Genomic DNA, 12,260 nt, shown 5'->3' with positions numbered 1-12,260 from the left:
AAAATTTTATCAAACATTTTCAAAGTCTTGCAAATACTCAAAATTATGTTATAAATGTGTTTTAATTTATCTAAATGTTTTTAGGTTAAAATAAAAGTGCTTAAAATGTTTCTAACGGGCTTTGGCATGCAAGTCTTGAGACATACAACTATGTGTCTTGAGACATGAAAACTTAAAAGCAAAAATCTATTTCAAGAGCTATCTACCTTGAGACATTGTGCAGTATGTCTAAAGACAATTGACAAATTGTCTCGAGACACACTATTCATGTCTCGAGACATGGCCTGACAATAGCTATATAACGACTATTTTTTTTCCTTGTCTCGAGACATATTTTGCTAGGTCTCAAGACATAATGTCCAGGGATAGTTTTAAGCCCAAAATCAATGCTTCCAACGGTTAGATTTCATCCCAAACAACCATAAACGTCCACAAACTTATTCATTAGTATAAATAGATTTCAAATATCAAGAGAGATATCCAAGTATCAAGATCAAGAGAAAAGTACTCAAATTCTTTATTTCTTCATTTTCTCTTGTACATATCTTTTTAGGACCTTATTGTTAAACCTATTTATCATTCTTATTTCAATTCTTTGAAAAAGCTTAACACTTGTAGAACACACCTTTGAGACGCCTTCACTGTTTATATATTTTCTTTGTACTTGCAAAATGATACTTAAGGTTTTTGAGGTATAAGACTTTAGGTAATTTGTAAAGGGTATAGTTGAGCCATGTAAAAGCTAGAGGCTTCAAGTTTAGCTACAAAAACTAAGGAAGATTCTATTTCAACCTTGTGAAAAAGATAGAGATTGTAAAAGTTATACTTTCTCCTGAAAAGGTAAGAATTCAAGTATAGTATATTGGTAAAACATTTGTTAAGGTATACCAAGATAGTAGAGGTAGACAATTAGGTCGAATTGTCCAAGTGTTTCTTTCCTTCCCTCGTTATTTAGAAAAGTTTGCAAATAATTTTAAAATACCAATTTACCCCATCTTGGTATTTTCGGGCCTATCAAGTTCAAAATAAATCAAAACACAATAAAAGATAATAATCCAATCAAATGATGCCTTCATTGGCAAAAAATCAAGCCACAATTCCATCTTTAATATAAGAAACCGATTAGTTAGGTAGATTATCAATTCTTGAAGCAAATGAGGTATTTACTTTTGCACTCGAATAGATGTTCAAGTTTGGAACCAAAAAATTTGTCAATAGTAGATTAACTATGAGCTATTAGATACTAGAAACAACATAATGGATATCTAAGCAGAAAAGGCCAGGTCCTGTAAACATTCAATCCAAGTAACTGGAAAATACTTTCTTCAGATAAAGGTAAGTAAAGAGTGCAATGACTACAAGCTAAATTGATATAAGATCCATAGTTAAAGAGTGCAATGACTACAAGCTAAATTGATATAAGATCCATAGTTGCCTGGTCAAAAGAAACAGGAACTTTGTTTCTTTTCTATGGTTTTGAAACAGTTAAATGTTTTCTAACTAGTGAACCAGATTCAATATAGTAGCACAATGAAAAATCTAGTGAAACACAAAGTGTAGTATAAGAACGTCTTCTCATAGCCTTCTTAGAAATATGTGAGAAGTCATTAATTTAAGGAAAAATAATACCTCTTCTAGCTCAGCAACAATATCTCCTGGCGTATTCTTCTTCAAAGACACAAACTTTTCACGTGCCTGGTAGTACAAAACATTTAACAACAATCATTATATTTTACAAGAATAAAAAAATATGATGCTATTTTATTATGTTTGATTGGCAGCTTTTCATAAATTTTTAGAGAAAAAGCAGCTGATTTCTAAAACTTCTACAACGAATAGCAATCTCCAACTCTTTTGAAATATCAGCATTTGTATCAGTAAATCCAATGAAAAACTTCTTTAGAATTGAGACATCTTCATCAATGTTTGCCACTTAATACTGAAGCTAGTAAACTAGAAATATGTCAATAAATCTATTTTCGGCAACAAATATTTTTAGATTTCAGGACATGTCATCATCAACCTGCTGATTTGGTTTCTCTGTTACATATTTCTATTGGATAGCTCTTGATTCAGAAGAACTCTTGGTGTTATTACATGCAACCATGGTGTGTTTTTACCTAATAATTGGATAGTTCAAAATTTACTCCTGATCAGGTGACCCCAAAGGAAAGAGAGGGAGAGAAACAATGAAGGAGATTTAAAGTGTCATTAAGAACCAAATCCAATAATGAACTTCATGTCAGAAAAGAAATTTCCATTGTCTTTAATACCTGATCATATGTACTTATAGCTTTGTCAAACCGTCGACGAGACTCCTGCAGAATACAGAGGATGAGAGCTGTGAGACAAATTGGGAAGGGAGGAAATTTAGCTCTTAACACTAACCTAATTAGCAAGGAAGAAGAAGAGTTATTAAAAATGTTCAGCTATTCAAAGATGAATTTTGTTGTTATGTTTTCCCATCTAATTTGTTCGCTACCTCACACACCAACAACCCAAGCTCCCACATCAGAATTTATAGTATCCCAAGACATCACATCTATCTTGGAAATATTTGCCTTCCACAATTATCAACATGTATATTCAATATGTTCATCCACAATGAGTTATTATGTGGATAATATACAATCTCTCCTAAGTTGTAATGTCCATGACTTAGTCATCTAAGAGTCCTATGTTTTCTTAACATTTTGAGTTTCAGATTCCAAGGTGGACCACTCATTTCTTTCGAAGTGTGGCAATCATTAACAACCCCCTATTGCAAACGCAACCAAGTTTCATAGCAAAATCTCAACAAGAAAGTGATAGAGTTCATCTCTCAGACTTGATTTTTGTTAAATTTTTCAAAAGATAAAATTTCAACACACACGCACAAAGCTAGAAAGTGGGCTAGGCCATGAGAGTTTCAATAAACTGATTATTAAAACAACCACTTTTAGAAAACAAAAGATAGAGATGGCTGATAAATAATGTTTACCTTCGCATCTTGCAAATCAACATTCATAAAGTGCATTAACTGATCAATTAACACATGCTCCACCTGTAATTGATATTAAAATCTCAAAAACAAAATTCCATTGATATTGAAATCTCAAAAACAAAATTGACCATGCAAAACAAAATATGAAAATGATAAGTAACAATTATATTGGACATGTAGAAGGCTATGAGGAAAATGTTAATATTGATTCCAATATATGAAGTGTTTTAAGACAGAATTTTGTTTATCGTGAGGTTATGCAGCAGGTAGCCTCAAGATGACTTTCACGTGCAACAAATATGTCAATGTCTTCTAGTGCTTTTACATGAAAGAGCAAGGTAACTAACCAGAACGAACATGAATGCATCTGCTAGCAATTGAAATTTCTAAAGTAGTTGCATTCACAAACATGTTAAATACTTTCTTGGGTAAAGCTACAACCTGATCATGCAAATTTGTTTTTAGCAGAAAATATAATGTCATAAGACTGTTTGTAAAGGTGCACCTGCATTGTTTTCAAAAGAAAAATTGCAAAGGTCCTTGGTTTTACAATATGGTTGCTTATTTCCTTATTAAAAGCTGGCCAAAGGAGCTGGCCAAAGGAGTTGATACATTTTGTAGACACATCTGCTATGTCTTTACAATACAAGTTTTAAAGGTAAGCATGTCTTTCAAACTCATTTTGGGAGTAAAGGTAAGGCAAATATGACATTTGACATAAAAATCATTTAATTGACAAATTGTTCATGCATGGTTAATTAATTCACACAACTTTAAATAAACATGCATATCCATTCATAGAGATGTAAATATCTCTTACATGCCAAGCACTATCTAATCATGCATACTCGTGTAAACAGAAAGGTGTTAAGTGGTGTCACCCCACATCTGTTGTGTAATATGTGATCTTATATTAAAGTTGGGCCCCTCCACCTATTACCAATTGGTTTAAGGTTGGAAGTTTAACATGGTATCAAAGTCTAGGTCTTGCCATATTGTTCTTCCTACTAAACCCGTTGTAAGGTTGTCCACATGTAGGCTCTATGAATTACACGTGAGGAGTGTTAAGTGCGCTTATTCCACATCTGTTAAGTATTAGGCATGTGTGACTTTATATTAAAGCTGGGCCCCTTAACTTATTACCAACTGGTTTTCGGTTGGATGCTTAACAAAAAGGAAATATTCATGCAGGAAAAAAAAGCAACATTAGTAAGTTGTTGCCAATAACAACCCAGATACCATTGTAATAGGCAATAACAAGAAAAAGGATACTAATCCATGTGTTTTTCAATTGTATAAGAAAAAATTGCTTTCTTTAGATGGTAAATTGACACTCACTTGTGAACGAAGCAACTCCTTATAACTAGCAAGCTCACGAAAAGCTTTGATGAACTTGGACATGATCGGCCCTACAAAAAAGGAACCATGTAAAATGCTTTCAGGTAAAATCTTCAATTTTTCAGCTAGGTTATTCTATCTCAACATCAAAAAAAGCTATTCTATTTTTGAAGCCCGAAATGTCATCTTCCCCTTTTTCATTTTGCAGTATAATTTTTTATCAAATAAACTTGCTAAGGATGCAACAGAGGCTTCAAATTAAGAAATAGATAACCAGGAAAAAAAAGGTGAAATTCTCAATTTCCTTATACCCAAATATATATACACATACATTTATATTGAAAGTTTTCAAAAGAGCTTTTAATAAAACTGTTCTATTTTTTATTAACTAAAGAACTGTTAAATAGAGAAACGAGTCATAATCCTAATTGGGAAAAAAATTCTCTTATTCTAATAAACTACTAAAACATAAGGGAAAATAATTCTCTTATTCTAATAAACTACTAAAAGATAAAATAAAATATTCCTAGAATATGAATAAAACTTATCTACCTAAATAAATTTAAAATATATACATATTTCAACACCCTCCCTCAAGTTGGTGCATATATATCAATCATGCCCAACTTGCTTACAAGAAAATCAAAGCTTGTCTTAGAGAGCCTTTTGGTGAGTATGTCAGCAATCTGTTGCTTTGAAGGAACAAACGGCATGCACACTTGACCTTCTTCAATCTTCTCCTTGATAAAGTGACTATCAATCTCAACATGTTTAGTTTTGTCATGTTGGACTGGGTTGTGAGCAATACTAATGGCAGCTTTGCTATCACAGTACAACTTCATTGGTGAAGTTATTGGTTTCCTCAGCTCTTTTATAATTCTTTTTAACCACATCATTTCACAAATTCCTTAAGTCATTGATCTAAACTCAGCCTCTGCACTACTTCTTGCTACAATACTTTGTTTTTTGCTTCGCCCAATCACAAGGTTTCCCCAAACAAATGTACAGTATCCTGATGTAAATCTTCTATCTGTTATTGAGCTTGCCCAATCTACATCTGTATAAGCTTCAATTTCTCTTTGTTCGGATTTCTTGAAGGTTAAGCCTTTTCCAAGTGAACTCTTCAAGTATCTTAGAATCTGAAACATTGCTTCTTCATGTTCCTCCATTGGGGAGTGCATAAATTGACTCACTAAGCTCACTGCAAAAGCTATGTCTGACCTTGTATGTGATAAGTAAATTAACTTACCAACTAATCTTAGTATTGCCCTTTATCAACTAATCGACATTCTTTATTTCTGAATTTTACATTTGGATCAATTGGTGTGTCAGTTGGGTGGCAACCACTCATCTCGACCTCTTTTAAAAGATCAATCACATATTTTTTCTGAGAGACCACAAAACCCTTCTTTGATCGAGCAACCTCCATTCCAAGAAAGTATTTCAAAGGACCCAAGTCTTTGATCTCAAACTCCAATGCTAAGTGCTCCTTGGGGCGCCTTATTTCATCCACATCATTTCCTGTAAGAATGGTATCATCGACATAAACTATAATAACTGCTATTCTATTTTTTTGTGAATGTCGATAGAACATTGTGTGATCAGCTTGCCCTTGTGAGTAACTTTGTTTTTTTAACAACTTGTGTGATCAGCGCCAATCGATTGCTAATTTTACGGACTGCGACCATTCCAGATAATTATTGCCATTCAGCTTGTGAGATGTCAACTAAAAAGAAAGGTGAGACGCCTCTGTCCCTTGAGCCATTGTACTCTCGGTAGTTGTTTTAACGGTAAAACTTTCTTCCTCTGTTTGATTGTTGGATCTCTTATCTCCATTGAAGATTGTTTTAACCATGATATTACTAGGGATTTAACCTAGCTCTGATACCATGAAAGTTTTCAAGAAAGTTTTTAACAAAACTGTTATATTTTTTATTAACTAAAGAGCTAAACTTAAATAGAGAAAAGAGTCTAATCCTAATTGGAAAAATAATTCTCTTATTCTAATAAACTACTAAAAGATAAAATAAAATATTCCTAGAATATGAATAAAACTTATCTACCTAAATAAGATTTATCTAACTAAATAAATTTAAAATATATACATATTTCAACATATATATCAATCTCACCTGACAAGAAAGCTAGTGGACTGTGACCAGATAAACTTTCTGTTCAGGAAAATGGAACATTAGTTGGAGAAAGGGAATGAAAATCTTACCCCTAATTAGTAAGTTAACGGTCCAACATGATAATCTTCCTATTGTCTTCCACCAAGACAACTCAACTACCAGATGAGATATAGCCAGCAAAAATCAAGAGTATGAAACAACACAGACTACCACTTGCCAGCAACCATACAATGAAGCAAAGAAAGATAAGCCACTTTCAATATCTCTTCTTCAAGACAAAGAAAAAGAAAAGGTCCACACACCATATGCCATCTCCATTAAATTAAAATCTCATAAGCCAAGGTTCCAAGCAGCCTCTAAACAATGATCTTAGGAGGCACCCCTGGATTCCAGACGCTGATCTAAAATAAATATTTTACAAGTACGCCATCAGCTCATTGTCATTGGGCCTAACAGCAAATCTACCAGGTTCAGCTTTTGGAGTGTTAACCCAAATTCTCCTATCTCAACTGACGGGACTGTAGCTTCCTTATACAGGAAAAACACGCATGCACCCACATACACACGTACACACACAAACAAACAAATTTCATTTGTCATTAACAATGGTAGAATAGGATTCTCCCCTATCCTCTAGAAAATTAGTATTCTGTATATAAGAATCTGAAACACAGAAAACCTAACTTTTAAAAGCTTCGTGTTACCGTTATACTCACCTATATATTTCAGCTCCATTACAGCATGTCTTTCTGTCGCAGATTTTACACGTCACAACTCTGTAAAAAATTACTAGAATAATTTTTCTAAAAGTCTAAAACCTCAATTTATTCACCTAACTTTTAACTCTGGAATGTGAGACATCTTTAGTGAATTAAAATATTCAGTGGTAACTAGATGTCCATATATGATCTGAACTTGTCCAGACTTCAGTCCAAAGACCTCTTCTTTTAAAGTATTATTATTATTATTATTATTATTATTATTATTATTATTATTATTATTATTAAAAAGTCAAATATATTGTTTCATGCCTACATCTACCACTCAGACTAAGCATACATATTACTAATTATTCACCAGGTGATCCGAAAGCTAACTTCATATTCCACCCAATGAGATCTCCTAACGATTTTTTTCCTTTTTCTTAAATGCATTAGACTAAATAAGATGAAAATAAGGGCTTTTAAACGTAAACCAAACAGGGAAAAAGCAATTGCCAATCGATAGCATTTGTTCTGCAAAGAGGCAAAATGCGCATTTAGTTTATGGCCTTCTGCCATTGACTGTAAACAGGAATTTGCTTGAGAAAGTAATCAACAGTCAGAAACACATATGCGCACGGAGTTAAATGCACATCTGTTATATGTTTCATCTCCAGTAATTGACAAAGCTTGCAAGTTGCAACACAAGAACCAAAACTTTAAACCTAATCAAAATTGTTAACAATAACTAGTAAGACGGGTTTTGTAGTTAAAAGAGGTCTAAATAAGACGACACCTTGGAAACCTCCTATAGATAAACTATAAGGATCATCCTTCGCACCACCAAATGCTTCTAAAGAATCAGCAAAGCTATTGTCTCCATTATATGCTTCTCCAAGGGCTGCCCTGCAAAAGGAATAGAGATGGAGCAAAATATATAAACATGCATATATGGGAAAAAGAGAGGGAGAGAGAGATTCAGAGTGAGATGTATCTTCAATAATTCTTTTTGTATTTTACAACTCAAGTCACTAAAGGGAGCACTTGTTCTCTTCCTTCTTTTATTGGGTCTTGGCCAATTAACTTAATCATATCCTATTCATTATTGCAGTGGAATTATGTCATAGCAGGGGAGAGAGGACAAATTCAAAGTCACACGACAGATGTTCGGGGACCAAGGCAAAAGAATTGAATCCAGCATTTACGCTATGAGTAAAACGAATTAGCGAATTTTGAAATAGAAAGATACATACATAAACCTTTTGCTTCCTTTATACAGTATTTGACAGCGATTTTTCAAATCATCAGCCATGTGCTCCAAAGACCATATCTGTTCCATCAACAAAAAAGATTAGAATCAGTTTTTTCGTCAATTAAAGAAAAATAGTTATAACCGAAAAGAAATATAAAAATAAGCCATTACTTTAACCAATACCAATTACTTTTGGAAATAAGATTCAAGTGAATTTTGATTCTTCACTGTTCGGTTAAAAAGAAAAGAAAATAGAAAATTTTATATTCAAATGAAACGGTAACCATTGTTCACAATTGGATTCAAAAAGGGAAAAAAAAACTTTTCAGTTAGTCATTGGCTAGGCAATCAAACGAAATTATAAAAAAATAAAACCTTAATTCTGAAAACACAAATGTAGAATAGGGGAAATGTGGAGAACTTCGGAGTTACCTGCTTTTGAAACATAGGTGAATCTTCAAGCTTGAGAAAGGCCGACATTGCTAATTTGCTTTTTTCTTTTCTTCTTCTTTATCTTTCAAAATTCAATCTCAAAAGATCGCAGGGTCTGTGTCTCGGATCCAAAATGAAAGTAATGGAGACCATGCCAGATGAAGCTGTTTTATTTATTTATTTAAAGAAAGATCAACCAACTAACTAGGTTCGCGGGCGAGCCAGGGGCCTATATGGGCTCAGTGAGTTTGAGCCTTAAAGGCTATAAACCCACTAAAATAGTTCATTAAAAATGGGTAAATACAAAATGAGCCTATATTTGATTGAGTGTACGGCCCGTTGAAATTCCAAGACTGGTGTGTTAATAAGCAGTGCTTAATTAAATGTTAACTCCTGCTATTTGTCAAAGTTGTATATTTAGTTTTTGTATCTTAATTTGATATTTTAGTTTATGTATTTTTTAGATTTTAAAATTTCAGTCCTCACCAAATGATAGTTATTATATTCATTAAGATTTGTTATTTTTAAATTTTGATGGGGTAAATATATTATCATATATCTAATGCTATATTAGCTTATTATTTTTAGTATTAGTCACTAAAAATTTAGTTCATGGATTAACAATGGCCATTTAGCATCAAGACTGAAATTTTAATATTTGAAAAATATAGGATCTTAGAATGATTCAATTGGAGAATATGAACTAAATCTACAACTGTACGCATATTACAAGTGTAATACCCTATTTTTGCCCGGGTCAAAAGGGCCCGAATTACAAACAGGACTGAATGGCCCAATTAATTCAAATGCAATTACAATAGAATAGGCCCAAAATTAACAGTGGCCCAAGTAGTTTCAGAAACCCTAGGGTTTCTAGGGTAAACCGCAGCCTTCCTCAAGCACCGCAGCCAAGCATCACAGCATGATCTTCGGACCTACACATCAAGAAAGAAAGCAGCAGTATATGGAAATGAATAGATTTGCAAATCAAATCAAAGATTGTTTCTTTATATTGTTGATACTTCGGCTATAAAAGAGCCATCGATATACTGTAATGAGGCCCCCCCCCCCGAATTCGAAAATCAATAAAAAAACAGGGAATTACACAATACAACAAGAACAAAGAATCGAACCAAGAGGTTCACATTTACAGTTTTTTTACTTATTTATTTTTCGTTTCGCTTTAGTTTATTTATTATTATCGGTGTTTTTACATACGAATAAAACAAAATAATAAAAAGGAAAGAAATAACCTTTAGTGGTGCCCAGATCGCCGTCGATGGCCGAGGGTGTCGTCTCCGATGACAGACGACCGAGAGCCAAGGGCTTCTTGGGCTTTCGGGGCATTTTTATTGATGTTTTGGGAATTTTGAGCCCAGATCCGGGCTTGGGAAGGTCAAGAGAGCCAAAAGGGTCGTTTTCCTTTTTTTCGGCCACCGCAGACGGCGGTGACGGTGCCGGAGATCGGCGGCCGACCCGGTGGCCGATGACCGGCCTATGACCAGGCCCTGGCCGGAGGACAAGGAAGGGGAGAGCATTTTTGAAACCTTTTTGAAGTTTTTTTTTAAAAAAGAATGAAAAATAAAATTTTTTAACTAAATTTTGGCTTATATAGCCTACTGAAAACGGCACCGTTTGGAAGGGTGGGATCTGCGTGTCGACCCGACCCGACCCGAACCCAGGATCCGTGTGATTTTATGCGGAGGGGTAAATTGCACTTTTAGCCCCTCCGTCTTTTAATATTTTTACAATTAAGTTTTTTATATATTTTTTTAAATTTACCCTTTTATTCATTTTAAAATTCAATTCGATCCTGATTGAACGACGCCGTTTAGAGAAGTAGGGAAAATTTCCCCTCCGGTCCCTCCATGTAATACGCGCGTTCAATTTGGTCCTTCATTCTCCATTTATTTGCAGATTTGCCTCAGAATTTTTATTTACAGTTTAATTTAGTCCTTCCTTTATATTTCTTAAAATTAATTAATTAATAATGTAATTTTTATATATGTATATATTTTTTATAGTCTACATGCGTGTATATTTCTTTTATATATATGTACATATATATATTTATATTTTAGAATATTCTATATATATATGTGTACGTATTTAGCCATGTTTTTATTTATTTTCAAAAAATACTTAAATACATATTCATATTTCTAACACATATTCTATAATTTATATTTTTTTTATATATTTTTTTGTTTTCATAAATACATTATATATTTTGTTATTTAAATTCTATAAACCAAATTTTATATGTAAATCCATATTTTCAATATACGTATACACACTTTATTTTTATATTTATTTGTATTTTTATTTACCTTCTAAAGGATGTTTTTAATTATTATTTATTTTTGTTCATTTATTAGATATTTCGTATGTCATCGTTTTTCAAATTTTGCTTATTTACTATTTATGTTATTTCTATATCGTTGTTATATTTATTATTTGTTGTTGCGACCTTTATACATACATCTAATATAACATTACATTTTTACTCAAATTTAAAAATAAAAATAAAAAATTTTCAAAATAAAGACAATACTCGTATTTAGGATTTTCAAGAAAATTGAGTCCTAACGTATTGGATTTCGATTTTCTTCGTAAAATCTAACAATTGAGGATTGCTCTTTAATCAAACAAAATAAAACTTGTCATCGGGAATTCATTATGTTGTGTCCTAACGTATTGGATGTGACGCGTTGATTTCTCGAGATAAATATTTTTTTTTAAATAAAGGAAATATTCAATGTTTGGGATTTTAAGAAATCGTGCCCTAACGTATTGGGCTACGATTTCTTCATAAATTTTAAACAATTAAATATTTTCTTAAATTTTATTACACGAGTTTTTTTGGACCAACTCATCTTGAAAAGAATAAAATATCGTGCCCTAACGCATTGGGTGTGACATTTTCTTTTTCAAAATGAGAGAGTCTTAATAAATAACTTAATTTAATTAAGGATCGTATTTTTCAACTCTCGACATTAAGACATTTATTAATCAACTTGGTACCAATTTTTGGGCGTTACGAGGGTGCTAATCCTTCCTCGTACGTAACTGACTCCCGAACCCGTTTTTCTAAAACTCGTAGACCAACGTCGTTTTTAGGTGATCCAATCACACCTTAATAAAAGATTGGTGGCGACTCCAATTTTCGTTGACAACTAATTTTTTTTCCAAAAATAAAAATGGTTTCGACAGCTTGGCGACTCCACTGGAGACTTTTAAAAATAAGAGAGTTGAGCCACAAAGTTGATTAATTTTTGTCTTAAGGTCGAGAAAATAAATTTTAAAAATTCATAAGATCCTTTTGCATTCATTATATTATTGTTTAATTGATCTAAGTTATTTTTGCATTATATATTACATGAGTTGAATGATTTTACCCTTCTAAGTGGGAGTGAGAAACT

At 32.7% G+C, this 12,260-nt stretch overlaps 1 protein-coding gene across 12 annotated transcripts in view; it reads right to left on the bottom strand.

Moving 5' to 3' along the window:
• LOC107909972 (ADP-ribosylation factor GTPase-activating protein AGD2) overlaps window positions 1-9,003 on the bottom strand; it is a 50,146-nt gene extending 41,143 nt beyond the window's left edge. For 10 of the 12 annotated variants that reach the window (XM_016837691.2, XM_016837695.2, XM_016837693.2 and 7 more), the window contains exons 1-7: window positions 8,839-9,003; window positions 8,408-8,484; window positions 7,951-8,060; window positions 4,322-4,392; window positions 2,981-3,043; window positions 2,274-2,318; window positions 1,630-1,695 (exon numbers count right to left, since the gene is read on the bottom strand). In XM_016837691.2, the coding sequence (XP_016693180.1) occupies window positions 1,630-1,695; window positions 2,274-2,318; window positions 2,981-3,043; window positions 4,322-4,392; window positions 7,951-8,060; window positions 8,408-8,484; window positions 8,839-8,886 (480 nt within the window). In that variant the 5' untranslated portion in view covers window positions 8,887-9,003. Of the gene's footprint in view, window positions 1-1,629; window positions 1,696-2,273; window positions 2,319-2,980; window positions 3,044-4,321; window positions 4,393-6,542; window positions 6,855-7,950; window positions 8,061-8,407; window positions 8,488-8,838 lie in introns of those variants that run through there. The other 2 variants (XM_016837698.2, XM_016837697.2) reach the window with 2 other exon arrangements.
• Window positions 9,004-12,260: the final 3,257 nt, after the last annotated feature.

This window comes from Gossypium hirsutum, chromosome D02, assembly GCF_007990345.1.
Source record: "Gossypium hirsutum isolate 1008001.06 chromosome D02, Gossypium_hirsutum_v2.1, whole genome shotgun sequence".
Taxonomy (NCBI): domain Eukaryota; kingdom Viridiplantae; phylum Streptophyta; class Magnoliopsida; order Malvales; family Malvaceae; genus Gossypium; species Gossypium hirsutum.
This window is presented reverse-complemented; position numbering and strand designations above follow the sequence as displayed.